General features: G+C 30.1%; 1 protein-coding gene across 4 annotated transcripts in view; it reads left to right on the top strand.

Annotated features, from left to right (window-relative positions):
- Positions 1-16,791, top strand: part of dsx (transcription factor doublesex) — a 240,136-nt gene that overhangs the window by 143,143 nt on the left and 80,202 nt on the right. For 3 of the 4 annotated variants that reach the window (XR_015838388.1, XR_015838387.1, XR_015838386.1), the window contains exon 6: positions 12,575-12,712. Coding sequence is in view for 1 of the 4 variants with exons in the window: in XM_088268804.1 (XP_088124930.1) it covers positions 12,575-12,717 (143 nt within the window). In the remaining 3 variants the exon portion in view is untranslated. Of the gene's footprint in view, positions 1-12,574; positions 12,749-16,791 lie in introns of those variants that run through there. The other variant, XM_088268804.1, reaches the window with a different exon arrangement.

Here is a 16,791-nt window from a genome sequence, read left to right as displayed (position 1 = left end):
TTCAAAACGAAAAAAACTTGCCGAATCTTTAATGGAAACGTGAATGAGAGAACGTGTAATTATATTAGGCGTCCGATGGATGCACTGCGTTAAAAAAGAGTATTCGTTAAGGCTTTGAGGTGTATTTTAAAATTACAAAGATTAACGTTTTGCTTGTTTTCTGTTTTTTTTTTAATACGGGCATCTCTTTCGCTGCGGCGGCCTGTACCTGGGTCTTTTGCAACATTGTTGCCAAGTTGATGTGACTGACATTTAGCATTTACCGTATATGATAAAAGTGAGTTTTAAGCGTAGCGTTCGTCGTTTTCGGTGTGAGACCATATTTCTTTAAAAAAAGTGTTCAGTCATACTTGTAAAATCTTTGTAACGAATGCATTTTTTTCCCGCCTCTGTAGTGTAATGGTCAGCACGCTCGGCTACCGTTCTGGAGGTCACGGGTTTGATTCCCAGGGGGGGTTAAATAAATATAAGTGATTTTTCCACAGTAATATTTATTCAATATTACCCTGGACTGGTACCTGAAGCGGAGGGCTGATCACCTTTCCTTCATGTGTAAAACGATCAATATAACACTGTGTTATAAGAAGCAGCGCCCTATGCACCATTGGGGTGCGGATAAGGGTTTATTTACATTTATTTACTTCATTTTAATTTTGTACTGAGATTTCTTGGTGCAACTGAATTATAAAAAAATAAAACTACATAGTTTTTTTTCAAATACATTTTATTTCATAATCTTACCAATCTGAAGATGTCGGTGACGATGACATCCAGACGCTGGTAAAATATTTTTTTTGGAAATTACTATAAAGTTATTATTTTATTCTATAAAATTCAGTTTTACCAGGAAAAGTCAGTAAAAAACTTTTAATTTTTTTTTTATTAAATTAAAATTTGAAAATGTGTCATACTAGAAGTCTAGGCATTTGATAGGTTTACAACTAGTCATTGCCTGGTTTAAGTGATAACTTTATTAAACATGTTTTCGTTTGATTTTTCAAACTTGTATATATGCTTCGTAACAGCAATCATTAATACTCGTACGAAGCGCCATCTCTTAAGAATATCGAGGAAGTAAAAACAGAGAGAGAAAGACTCTCTTTATATGTGAGATTCATTGAAATAATTCCACGTATGTATTACAAAATGTCTGAAAATATTTAAATCTGTTTTCTCACTTTTCTTGACCAAATACCTTTTTTTCTTAAAATCTATTAGTACACGTGTTTCGATGCATTCCAGAACATTTTGCAATGGACCGAAATACGTGTCACAATAGATTTTGAGAAATAATGGTATTTACCGAGTGAAATTTAAATTAAAAATGGATATTTAATACCACAAAAATACTGCATCATTTAACGTTTTTTTTTATTTATTTATTAACGATGTATTGAATGCGTTCGCATCTTATTTTAAAATAAAAGATTTGATATGTAAAACAAAGTGATATTGCGTGGGCTTGAACATTTTGTCGCACAATTTCTGCTATACACGCTCATTACTTTCGTACAATATTATCGCGTTTACACGAACAAGAATTGAACCCAGGATCTTATACTAATCAGATATTTATTTTATCGTTATACTATTCACATCGTCGATTCTGTTTCTTCGATACAATAATCAATTACTTTATTTATCTTTAACAAGTCTTTTATTTCCTTTTTAAATTCATGATTTTAATGTATTCGCCTTCAATGTTAGTTTGTTATATGTATATATATATATATATATATATATATATATATATATATATATATATATATATATATATATATATATATATATATATGTAATATATATTTATATATATATTTATATATATATATATATATATATATATATATATATATATATATATATATGTATATATATATATATATATATATATATATATATATATATATATATATATATATATATATATATATATGTATATATATATATATATATATATATATATATATATATATATATATATATATATATATATATATATATATATATATATATAATAATTAAAGAAAACACTTCGTTTTTTACCACTTGAGTTTAATTATAGACTACATGTTTCAGAAGCTAAACTTCCATCATTCAGGTCTGTATAATGATGAATGATGGAAGTTTAGCTTCTGAAACATGTAGTCTATAATTAAACTCAAGTGGTAAAAAACGAAGTGTTTTCTTTAATTATTGTAACATGTCTTACCACAAAGTTAATGCCGAAATAATAATATATATATATATATATATATATATATATATATATATATATATATATATATATATATATATATATATATATATATATATATATATATACATATATATATACATATATATATATATATATATATATATATATATATATATATATATATTTATATATATATATATATATATATATATATATATATTTATATATATATTTATTTATTAATATAACAAACTAACTGGTTTAACTTCAAGAATAAAACTCCGGCACATCGATGCGTGATATAATATTTGCTTAGTAAATTATAATTTAATATAAAAGGAAAAAAAGATTTATAAAAAAATGTATTTGGCCTTGGATAAGCACTGCGGCGTATTTTTTTGCGGCTAAGTGTAGGCAGTAGATTGTAAGGTAAGCTAGACACTACTAAGTAAGGTAGGGTAGGTACTGGTTGCGTTTTTATATGTCACGCGGTTAAGTTAGTATAGGCACTACTTTTCTGCCAATATGGAATGCACGCCCCTGCTTATTGTATACGTACTCGTATTAACTCGTTCATAACGCTCGCCACTGCTAAATATACACGGTATGTTACGTATGCCAAAACTAGCTCATGGCTGTCTCACCACCGAGTAACGGGGGTGGCAATTCGTCAATCTCTACTTACCGTACCGGATCTTACCCTAAGATTAGGGATATAAAGGCACACGTGACCTCAAAGAAAATTATTCATGAGGAAGTAACCAGAGCCTCTACAGCGGCTTAGGATCTTTGGAGGGCATTTTTGTATTACAATTTTATCGCATGTCAAGTGGTTTTTATGTAAATTCAAACATAATTAAATTTTTTAAACATGCAAAAATGCATTATTTCAAGGTTTCACGTATAAATCCTTCATACTTGTGATTACCCTACATACGGAAATAATATATATATATATATATATATATATATATATATATATATATATATATATATATATATATATATATATATATATATATATATATATATATATATATATTATTTCCGTATGGAATCAATTCCCTGGGCTTGAATTACAATGACAAACTAAAAGGTAAATGACGTGTGTAAGTGTAGGATAACTTTAAGTTTTCTTCGGGATTTTTCTATATTTATGATTTTTGAATTTTAAAACCGGTTTTGTATTTGTATTGTCAGGAAGTTAATGGTATCAAAAAGACGATTTATTTGTATCAATTAAAAGTAAAGATTACCTAGAATATGTATGTTTATCTAGACTACGTACTAATGAAATGGAAGGTCTGCTGACGACTGTCAACAGTTCGGCTTCTCCTGAGGTGTTTAACTAAGTAATAAGCAAATGCTGAGAAGTTCCTGATTGCCCCCTACTAGATTATCTCTCCAGTTCCCAACACAGATTAAAATAAAACACCCTTTTTTAAGTTGGAAAAACGAAAATCCACTCAATGATTTATAAACCGTGTACATAATAAGCAAGGTAGATAATTAATGCAACTCCCATAAAAAAAACTACATACTTTACGTTAGCTTAAAATCCCTGTTTTTTCCCTCGATATACTGTTGTTTTTTTTCGCCATTTACTGACTTGAGTTGGAAGCTAATGATCTCACATCGAGAGGATGTAAACGCGAAAAAAACCTCATTGTTCACACTGTGCGTGTTCCGGCGGCGGTTAAACCTAACGACTCCTTTGAAATTGATGTCCTTCAAAGCCTCAAGTTTTCTGTGTCAGGAATTTCTAATAAGCCCATTAAGGCATCGAAACTCTATATGGTCCAATTATCGCTGCGCCGCAACATTGTATAGAGAAACTGATGAGATTTTTACGGTTGCATTGTTCCAGTTTTCCGAACTATTCCTGCATTTTGATTGAAAAACACTTTTTTGTCATTACACGCAGTAAAAAAGTTCTTAATGTGATTTTTAAGGTAGGATGCATACCGAAGCACAAAAATAATCCAAATGGGAATTCCGTTTTTAACCGCTTAGATTTGAAAATCTTTAGAGGTGCTTAAATTGGTTCGACGCTTGCGTTCATATTTTTCAGATCATGCTTACCTACTCAGATATCTTCTTTATTAAAAAAATATTATAAACTGAATACAAGATTCATTTATATAATAAATATAATGTTAATTCATAAAACAATTGTCACTGATTTTTTAAAAATAAAATAAACATTTTAGTATACTCAAATCAGTGTATGGAGTTCCAAAATAAACGCCAAGTCAATAAATAAAAACAACTTTACCTTACTACATAGTATTGAAGGAAGTAGCTTGAATTCGATAGAACTGAACAATGATGGTGTTGAAATGGACACTATCTCTTAGGCGTAATTGAAAAAGTCACATTAATAAAAAAAAGTAGAAAAATCATGATTCCGCTGAAATAACTCTTGGCTTCCAATATTTCTTGAGGTGATATTTAATAAAAACAAATTCAATATACATGTATTGATAATAACAAATAGAGAAGATATAGAACGACATATTTTCTTAGGAATTTTAAATCGTACCTGATTATGGTAATTTTTTTCATACCATGACGTGTTTTTTGTGACAAATGCCAAATATTTTTCACCTGAGATTTTCCTTTAGCAACATACGACGCAATCTTCGTATTTTCCTTTTGGATTTGCATGCGAAGTGTTATTCTCAAGCCAACCGTCAATTTTCAATTATTTTCCGTTGCGAATGGCCCTCTTGTCTCCGGTTTCGAGGTTCTTGGGGTTTCCTATAACTGCTAATAGAATTTAAACTCGACTCTTGTGCATAATCTGAAAAATACGGGCCATGAACCATTACCGCGGTAAAAATATGTAGATATTATCTTATGTGGCACTTAACTTTATAATATCTCAACATAAATGAAGAAGAATATGGAAGTCTAGGCATTTTTTTTATTTATTGGAAAACCAACAGAATATTTCGACAAAAATAACATATGATAAAATAAAAAAAAAAAAACAATTCCAATTTGAAGTTTCCACCTAAGTAATCTAAAAATAATAAAAAAATGAAATAAACTGTCATAAAAGTATAACTGTATAGAAAATTTCTTTATCAACTGGTCAAATAGACATCAACAATATTTCTTTTAAACGTTTTAAAAGAAACATTATTGATGTCTATTTCATTAAGCATTTCATTGCACATATCGCAGGCTCGATTTAAAAATGAATTTTGGTGTGCATTTTAGGAATTTTAATTAAGTTTTTGTTTCTGGTCTTTGCTCCCGGGTATTCTTCTGGTCTTTACTCTACAATTGATGAGTGATAAAAACTCTGGGCAATCTACATAATTATTAAAAAATTTATACAGGAAAATAACATTTAAAGGGCATACGTCCCTCACAGTCTTGGTTAAGTGATCACTTTACCCACGTGTAACATTCACCAATTCTACGCATGATTCATAACCACACAAGTCAAATTCTAGCTATATTGATCAAACTCGTAACACTGTATGCGCGAGTTCACAGTAGCCATCTTTGGTGGAATGAACACAGCTTTTAGTAAGCAGAGACTCTTTCCATTTATATGGGAGGTGCGAATCCTGGATTAAATACTAAATTACATATATGAAAAACGCCTGAAAAAATGTTGGAAATAATTTTAACCAGTTAAATTATATCCAACATTTTAAGAAGTTTCAAGAGTTTGAGTAGTGTGGTTGATAATCAGTGTAGCTTAGTTGACCAGAAAGATAACAAGATTCAAACCTGAGGACGAGGAGAGCTGACCCTAACAGTCTATAAAGGCGATAAGTTGGGATGGAGCAAGGAAAAAGAAGAATTGAATTGGTAGAATTGGTGAATGTTACACGTGTGTAAAGTGATCACTTAAACCAGCCGATGACGGTCGTCAGCCCCGTAAATGCCCAGACTTCCATATTCTTCTTCATCTTTGATGAGATGTCAAAAAATAATATGAAAATAACTCCTGTAATTGGAGATAATCCAGATTTTGTGAACAAGTATTTGGACACACTCAAAATGTTGAAAAAGAAGAAGTTTATTTATTCAAAACTGTTAATTTTGTTGAATTAGTTTTTTCAAACTGTTGCCCAACTCAAAACTGTTCTAACTTTAACAATTTTTCGAAACAGTTTTTTTTTTCATTTTCTAAACTTTATGAATGGAATACGTCAAAAGTGTACAAGGCTCTTTTTTATGCACGTATTTTTTCTCCATATATCTATGTTATTCAATGTATTACGATGCTCTTAAGTAACCGTCTCTCGAAAACCTGTGGTTAGAACGAGTGTCGATACCCGATTTTGACTTCTCGTCACCGATATCGCTCACTCCTTTCAAGAACGTCATAAAAAAACTTGATTTTTTTAGGAGAACGTTTTTAATGTTAAAAAATATAATACAATGTATTAAAAATAAATATCAAGCCAGTTATTGAACTTTTTACTGTGCAACAGATATTTTTAGGTAAAACCTGAATGTTTTTTCTCAATTTGAAAAATATTTAGTATATTTAAAAAAATAATTAAACAATACCTTTTCTTCGAAATGCAAAAGCAACACTTTCTGCCCTGTAGCGGGTAAATATTAAGTTAATAATATGCCTCTTTTGCTGGGATATAGTACATTTTCTGGGCATTCCGAAAACATGCACAACTGAAAATTGACGATTTTTGATTTATGACGTTCTTGAAAGGAGTGAGCGATATGTGTTAAGGACTATTATTTATTCGACAAATCTGTTATTTAGCTATTTCGATCACGGTTCAACACTTAACATATTATCAGAGCTCATATTCCTGTACCAAAGTGGCTTATAGCTTACACTAGAAATAACTGCACGTGCATAAGCAATACGCTGTGTACTGTAGGGAAAATTCAACTTTATAGTTCCGGTAATAAACAATAAATTAATTAAAGCCGTGGTACAATAGTTTATATATTGTCCCGAATCAATCTCACATTAGTCGGTGTAGTAATCAACTTTTATCAATTAGAGGGATTTTTTTTAAATTATGCAGTGGATGCTCACTGTGGTTATATAAGTAATAATTTAGAAGAAAAGGACCAACAAAAAAAAGAACGCTAACTAACCAACCAACACGCCACTTTCCCCGCAGGGGTAATCGGAGAGAATAAAACGCCACACCAATCTATTATTATAAACAGTATTCGCCTCTTCCACATTCATGCATCTCCTCATACATACCCACCCATTATTCCGACTACCAACCTGACCACTTTCAAGCATTTGAAATACTTGATAATGCCAAGTTTTCCTCGGTCTTCCTCAACTTCTATTACCAAAGACATTCGCCTCATTAATTTGTTTTAGAATTCTTTCTTCGCTTATTCGATTCACATGTCCAAACTAACTCAACACACCTTTCTTAATTAAATCGATAACACTTCACATCAAAAGAGAAATATACAACATGTAATACTGATAACGTTTATTAATATTTACAAAATACACATTTACGCATAAACATATGGTATATATTTATATATATATTGAACCAAATTTGTATGCGTAAATGTGTATTTATTGGTGTGGTATTTCTGTGAGCCGTTGAAACATTATTTGAAGCATTGCATTTGTAATCTCATATACCGTGAGAATGTCAAAAGGTATTAGTGTCTTTTACATGAGTTTTGTATGGTAGACGAATAAAAAAAGCTATAATTTGTCTAAATGTTTCCATGTTATTTATTCCATAAAAAATACAAATGACGCGTGAAACAGTGCAAGCACGTATCGATCGACGGTAAACCTTCTTCAGCGTTAATTAGGGAACTGCCCAGGTTTGACAATTCAGAACTTTTTGTTCGGAGGGCTAACTTAGAATGAGATTCTGCCGACCGGAAAGCAACACAGGCGCCTACCGACTCCAACTCTGGAATAATTTACGGTAAACCGTAAACCACCTTGTTAAACTTTCTTTGACCAGAAGCGAGTTGGCGGTGACAGAACGGGAAATAAGTGGAGGGGGTTTGGTCAATGTGGGAAAAAAAAACAAAAGCTCAGAAGGACGAAAGCTTCTTGCGTTTATGCACAGGACAGCGGTTAACAGATATACGCTGGCCGCGTATCTACTACCCACATTGTTGTATGTTATTTTTAATCTCATTGTTTCTATACATATATTTTTTTTAAATCCTTATCCGCATACGATGATGCGTAGGGCACTGCATCATATAAACGCAGTGTTATCTTGATCGTTAACATATGAAGGAAAGATGATCAGCCATCTACTTCAAGTACCAGTCCAGGGAAATATTGAGTAAATATTAGAGTGACAAAATCAGCTATATTTATTTAACCAACCTAGGAGTCCAACCTGGGACCTGCATAACGGTAGCCAAGCGTGCTGACCATTACACTACGGAGGCGGACATATACATTTAATAAATTTTATATGCTAGCTTCTTAATTTCAACTAGTTGAAATTATTAAAGTATTTTCTCACACAGAGCTTGGTACATGATAAACCATATACATATAATAAATATACAGGTTCATATGTGGAATGCATGTATGCAATATTAAAATTACACCCGTTTGAATGTAACATGGAATGCAAATATGATCAGATTATACGGTCTTATCATCCTGGGTGGTAAGCTTTTAATCATAAGTGTACAAGACCAACCATTTCGTTTTGAGATAACATCAAATTAAAGTAAAAGAAATAACAAATCTCTTTATCATTTTAAATCAAGGAATAACTCTGATTCGGTAGTATTGTACCTTGTAGTAATATGTATATATTTTATACTTAACTTTTAGTTTTTGTAAACCATTTATTTATTAGTGGTATTTATTTACCAAGGAAAAGTTACATGTTAAAAAAGACTATGTTCATAATCATTTTGAGACTAAGATATAATTGCGTTATCAAAATACACATTAAATACTCTTTTTATAATAAAAAAAAAAATCCTTTTTTAATTTAATTTGATTTAGTAAATACCACTATTAAATACTATAAAATCTATTGTGACACGTATTTCGATGCGTTCCGCACCATTTTCTAACACCGTATGTGAAGCTAAGTCTTAATTCCTGTCACATACTGTGATTGAAAATGATGCGGAATGCATAGAAACACATGTCATAATAGATTTTAAGAAATAGCAGTATTTTGTGAGTTTTACTTTATAAATTAAAAATGGATAGATTTTACCACCAAGTGACCACCGAATCAGTTTACAACATTTTGAGTGTATCTATTTAGATACAGTAATAAAGTTGTAAGTATGCAAGTATTTACTTGTTCACAAATGTGGATTATCTCCAATTATATGAGTTATTTTTCATATTATTTTTTGGCATCTCATCAAAGATGAAGAAGAATATGGAAGTCTGGGCATTTACGGGGCTGACGACCGTCAAAGGCTGGTTTAAGTGATCACTTTACACACGTGTAACATTCACCAATTCTACCCATTATTGACAACCACACTGCTCAAATTCTCAGAAGTTCTATGTATATGAACCAATTTTGAAACATTGTTCTTGCATCACTAGAACTTCACTAGAGACATCTAATGGTGAGATGAAAAGAAGCTTAATATAAGCTAAATATATGCCCGTAAATGCCCCGACTTCCATTTTGTTCTTCATCTTTGATGAAATGTTAAAAAAAATAACCGAATCAATTAATGAAAGAAGATAAAATTCAATTTGAACGTCATTCGAAATTCTTTTCAGTACGAACAGGTGTGATAAATGCAACAAGTTTTGATTATTATGTATGCAATTTAAACGTCCCGATGTTTTAATGAAGGAATTTAAGCATTCAAGCTTTCAACACGGCCGAAAGTGCTCCGACATCTCACGTCGAACTTCAATTCAGACTGTGGTACCCCCGAAACCAGTTTCGAATCGGAAACAATTAGTATGCATATTTTTCTCCAAACCAATTGATTCAGTTCATTCCTGATCACGTGTCATTAAGGATTATTAATTAGCCTTCAATTTTTCAGTTCAATTTTAATGAATTTAATTTATTTGAACTAAAGTGAAACCCAGATTTTACGTCCCCGGATTTGACATTTTCCCGCTAATTGCGTGTAATTATTTCAGTCCCGATATATTTTTTTGTACATTTTTATCCGCATTTACGTTTTTCCCCCAGTTTACGTAAAAAATATCCTGTCATTCAAATTTTGACTTGATCTGTAACGCTTTTTTGTCATTATTTGCGATTATTTTACGTTTTTTGTTTACTTTATTCGCTAAGTCATTACAAACAAAAAATTAAAAATAAATTCACTACTCCAAATTTATACGTTCTCTTCATTTAGATTTTTCTATGCATAAGTCTTATTTACATGATTTTCACAAAAAAATAATACCCCGTGTTTACAGTTACCCTCCATTTTTGTTTTTTTTTCAGTCCCTTCAAAAACTTAATAATGGGCTTCACTTTTTTTAATAGAAAAAGTTTGTTCATGTGTTGTTTTATAAAAATACAGGAAAAATCATTCGTTATCTTATTTTTTTTACTACAAATCGCCAATAACACACATTTAATTAAGGCTAGCTATGCTCGAATACGCGTTGCTGTGACGTAGACTGGTTAAATGGAAAAGAAATAAATAGGAGGCACGTATTTCCATGTACCATATAATTTTACAATCCTTTTAAAGCACTGAAAATATGAAAAAAATATGAAACAACAATGCATTCGATTTTTAAAAAATCCTGATTAATGAGAGCAGCTGCCAATAACCATGTTACCGCCATAAGCAATATCAAGTACTGTCTGTATTGCTATTAGTTTCAATAGATGGCGATCATAGATGAGTGGCTGAATGACACGACAAACTACCCATTTATTAAAAGAATTTATATATCAATGAATAATGATAGTTAGTTTTATTACATAATACTAAAAGTTCCCTTGACTAAATTTATAGATGTTTAATTAGTTTAATTAGATTCTAGATTTTTGAAATTGTGGTTCTATAAATGTTAGGAGGTGTTTTCCTTTGATTCCTGTGAGTAATTTTTAAAAACCCACATATGTAAGGATTGTGTAAGAATTTATTTGTGTGGTTGCCTATTTAGTTTGTTGAATATTTTCTTTGTATGGGAACATTGAGTATCATTTTCATAGCGGATTTTTGCGTATTGTTAGCACCATTGATTACTGCGTCACCCGTACCACCCTATCCTATTATTAAAACTGCAAAATAAACTGCCATAAAGCGCAATATATTTTCATATTTTTTTGTTGTTTTGTTTTTGGGATATAACGTTTTATTTTAAAAGTTTTAAATTTTTTTCCGTAATGGTTTTTTTAAGTCGTTAAAAACAAAGTCTGTGTGTTTTTGTCTTTTCAAAATTATATTTTGTTTATTTTAGATACCTTTTAGTACTATCCATATCTTTTTTCATAATTTGTGGTAGTTACGTAGAATATTAGTGTAATTATTATTTTGAATTTTTATTTTGTCATTGGCGTGTTTTGAGTTTTTAGTAGTTATTGAAATATATAATTCGTTTCAGTTTTGCTGAAGTTAAGTAGTTGATATCTGGTAATGTTTTATGCAGTTTATATATTTTTCTGCCTTTTTAGAGACTATCTTTCATGTGTTTTCTTGAATTAGTAGTACAGTATCATTCACACGATCGAACCATTAATATGTAAATTTCAAAGATTCGTAAATCCGTGCTTGGAAATTAAAATGTGAAATTATATATGTTTCTCGCATTCGCATTTCTGCGTCAAAATGTGCATTTAGTGGTGGTTTCTCGAAGAAAACATTTACCGCAATTATGTTTTTTATGTTTTTATTTATTAATGTTTTATGAACATTTTTTTTATTGAAAATGTATATATTTTGTAAACAAAATATATTTTAAAATATCAAAAGCAGCAAGTTCTCAGAAATTAAAAAATCTGTTGATTCTAACAGTAAATTGTTCTTCTAAACAACAAATTGTTTTTCTTTTTTTTTTAATATTTATCAAAAGATCTAATGATAAAAAAAAACTGATCGAAGTGTAAGGCTTTCGTTAGAAAATTATTTTTAAATCCAAAAAAATGAACATTCAGCAACCAAAAAAAAATAGCAAAAAATAATATTTTACATATTCAAAGCATTGTTATATTAGTGTTATGGTAACACCACAAAAAAAACAGCTGAAAAAATAACAGTAACTTCAGTTAAAGTCACGTTTTTCAATTATATATATTTTTATGATTTTTAGATTATATGAGTTATGTGAAAGATATTGAAAAAGTATGTGCCCGTTTCAAACTCTGATTGTCGCAATCATGGTTGTTTTTTTTGTAATGATAACTATCAATACTAATTGTTATTAGTTTATATTGTGTATTTATTTTCCCATGTGTTTTCCAGGGAAGCAGTTCGCTAATCTCATTACGTACAAGTACCGCGAGTACCAAGATCGTTTGGAGGAGTGCTACAGTCGGTACTACAACTACCGGTTTCTACCGCTCTTGCTACATTCGACGGCGGCAGACACCCAATGCCTCCGCTGAGTCCACCGCGAGCACCCTCCTAACCCGCGAGGTAACATTATTTTACATATTTTTTGATGCCATAAATTACTCCATTTGACAAATATCGATTGGTCATTTCTTTGTGACGTTAATATCGAACAATCAAAAGATGAACTCCATTTCATATTATATGAAACAATATATTCTCATGTCCCAACCTTCATACCCTACAACAAAGAGTATCCAACTTATAGAACTAAAAACCTAATACAATTAATAATAATACTATAATAAAACTCTTATCCGCACCCCAATGATGCATAGGGCACTGCGTCATATAAACGCAGTGTTATCTTGATCGTTTACACATGAAGGAAAGGTGATCAGCCCTCCGCTTCAGGTACCAGTCCAGGGTAATAATATTGAATAAATATTACAGTGAAAAAATCACTTATATTTTTTTACCCCCCTTGGTAATCGAACCCGGGACCTCCAGAACGGCAGCCGAGCGTGCTAACCATTACACTACGGAGGCGGACAAATATATACAATTAATCAGTCGAAAGAAATTGCTACATAAAACACTCAATAAAAGCTCAACAGCTACTGAGCTATAAATCAATATTTTTGTAAATTACTTATAAAAATTAAACGCACTGTTCTTTATTGTTTTTATATTCAATTGTAAAATACCCTTGTGCCGTATAAATAAACAAATAAATGGAAAAATAAAATAAATATTTGTAATTGTTTTTACTACGGCAAATTCTTGAAAACTCGGCCTAATATAGATCGAAGAGTGGCCGATTTTTCGGTTTGACCCATCCCTAAAAATTAGCGGCTAATAATATTTTACATTCACATTTAGCCTCAGTTTAAACATTAAACCATACCTCCTCCGTCCATGGGTAGTCAATATTATTAAGACATTTTTTAAATTTTATATTATTTCTTTAGTTAGCTTATATATCATTAAATAGAAACTATTTTTTTTAAGCTTAATTTACACCATATGTATATTTACATCTTCTTACAGTAAACAAAACATTTCTTTTTAAATTCTTTCACTCTTTTCATTCTTCATACATTCAGGCATCTCATCATATAATATATATTGAAACCCTTATACATTATACAATTTTGCGACTGTTTTTTTTTCTTTTTTTCAAAAAAGACTTTCATGGATTTCAATGATTATATCATTTTAATTTATGTTTTTTTTTTCTCTCAAAATGTAGTACAATTTTCGGCGTGCTGTGCTATACAAGTATATACTCGTATAGATTATATCTTAAAAGCCCAAAACACATACATTTGCACCGGATATTCAGCGTTCCGGCCGAAAGCTTTCCGGATATTCGGTATACGAATTCATATCTAATTTTAACTACTCTTTCTAAACGTAATGTCATATTTAATTCTTACATTTACACTGCTATCGAAGAATTTGAGCAAACCATTCTCATTTGCATATGGCGGTTTTTGTTACAAACACATTGTTGGCAAGTCATAGTGTTTGCGCCGGATGTGTGCTGAACTTTTCAGACAAGATTTTCCATACTTTTTTTAATCATGAGGACTACGTTGAAAACATTTTTTAAATTATTTAGTAAATGATTTGTTAAACGTCCATTAGTTAAACGTCCAAATAAAATTATAAAACCTATATTATGACTTGTGAATGTATGTAAATTAAATTAAATTTGAAATTATTTTCTGGGATTAAAGCATACGTATTGTCATAGAAAATTATTTATGGCCGATTTTACTGTCCCATTTCGCATTTTAATTTTATCGTAAAATTAACTGACGCCGACGCTGCGGTAGCTACGTCGAACCGTTGCACCGACGCCAATAATATTTACGTCGTAAACACTCTTCTTTTAGATAATCAATACTTCCTTCTTCAAAAGCGCCACTATGTTAGCGGCTTTAACACACCTGATAATAACACGTAATGTCAGGAGTTCATTTTCAAAGGCAGATAAATCCATTCTCGACAAAATACTTCTCTATACTGCTTTTTCGTAAAAAAGGTTTTGTTTACTAGTTACCAGTAAAGAAACATTTTTTTAAAATGGAATTGATTGTGCAGTGGTTTCACAATCACTGTATCTTCTTTTTCTTCAAACCCGCATCATTTGTATAAACGCAGTGTTATCTTGATCGTTGACACATGAAAGAAAGTCAACATGATCAACCCTCCACTTCATGTCCGGGGCATATGCTTACGACACTTTGAGTATGTCCAAATACTTGTTCACAAATCTGAATTATCTCCAATTATAATCCAGGATTCAGACACATAATCACATACTAATAAAAGAGTTTTTGCTTAATAAAAAAGCTTATTTTCATCTCACCAATAGATTCTCAAGGGAGATGAAGAAATGAATTTTAAAAAGATATTTTACTATATATATCATAACATCTGTACATACTCATATGTTTTTATTATTTTAATGAAATATATATTTTTTTAATCAACCAAAATAGCGAAGCAATGTTTCTACAGGTTTTGTTCAATACAGAAGCTGAAGAATCATTGTTTTATTGAATGATCTAAATATAAATGAGAAAATCAATGAAAATGGCAGTGGAATTTTGCCGCTGCTAGTGTTTTATAGAGAGGGCAATGCTATTTCATGTGAAAATTGTTGGGTACGTGCCTTTATTCATGGAATTTAATTGCAAATAAACTTCAGTATCAACCATATAAACCCACACAAAATATTCCATTCTGCACACAAAGCTATCGATTTTGAATAGTTACTTTATTTACGACCCATTGTACGCTGCATCTGTTTTATGAGCCCTTATGCAGATTTAGTTAGATAAGCAATGGCGTTAGTAATAGGCACCCAGTAATAACAGGGGCAGTGTAATAAACGGTTTTTGGGGCAGAAGATTAGGTTAAAACACTCCCCGTTTTAATAAAAAACAGATACATCATCCTTGAAACCTAACACATTCATCTTTTCATCAAAAGAACTTTGATTATTATGCAAGTCATGGAACCTGCTTCTAACCAATTATGAAAGAGCCATTCATACACAGATAATGGAAGTTGATAGATCACTCAGCCACGTCGTATTTAATTGCATATTACAAACAATTTTCTTCTAAATAATTTTATAAATAAATATTTTACAAGCAAAATGTGCCTTCGACACAGGAAAACTCAGTGTAGGCACAATATTTTAATTTGTAATTGTGTGTATTACGCAAAAGAAATAAGTAAACATTGACTTGGTTTTTGGAAAAGGCTTAGAGTTGAATAAATATTGATTTTAAATATGATACGTATGTAATACGAACGTAAATAATTTATGAATCTATGTTATTATCAGAGCACAACACAGTCCTGGTACCAAACCTAATGTATGGAGGTGAAACATAGAATTGGCAAAAACGATTATAGTAAACAGGATGCAGTCGAAATACGAACAGGGTCAAAACTATGTATGATAGATTTTCGAAGATGTGAAATAACGAAACGATACAAGATAAGATAAGCATATCATTAAAGTGAATAAAGGAGTGTTGAGATGATTTGTAATGTTAAATGAGTTGAAAATAGATGCTAAAGATCGAGGAAAACTCGTCATTTCATTTTCTGAGATTTCTTTACTAAATGGCTTGAAGGATTTTGCACACAATATATACAATTATCAAAGTGGGTATATATATATATATATATATATATATATATATATATATATATATATATATATATATATATATATATATATATATGTACATATATATATATATATATATATAAATATATATATATATATATATATATATATATATATATATATATATATATATATATATATATATATAAATATATATATATACATATATATATATATATATATATATATATATATATATATATATATATATAAATATATATATATATATATATATATATATATATATATATATATATATATATATATATATATATATATATATAAATATATATATATATATATTTAAACTTCAACTCCGTCATCATTGACGTTAGCAGTTTATGTGAATAACACTTAAATGGTTCGTATTTCTTAAACAAATATATATATATATATATATATATATATATAT

This window comes from Brachycentrus maculatus, unplaced genomic scaffold (assembly GCF_059751285.1).
Source record: "Brachycentrus maculatus isolate JH-2025_06_01 unplaced genomic scaffold, ASM5975128v1 h1tg000328l, whole genome shotgun sequence".
Lineage (NCBI taxonomy): Eukaryota > Metazoa > Arthropoda > Insecta > Trichoptera > Brachycentridae > Brachycentrus > Brachycentrus maculatus.
Note: the sequence above shows the minus strand (reverse complement) of the source record. Positions and strands in the feature narration are given on the sequence as shown.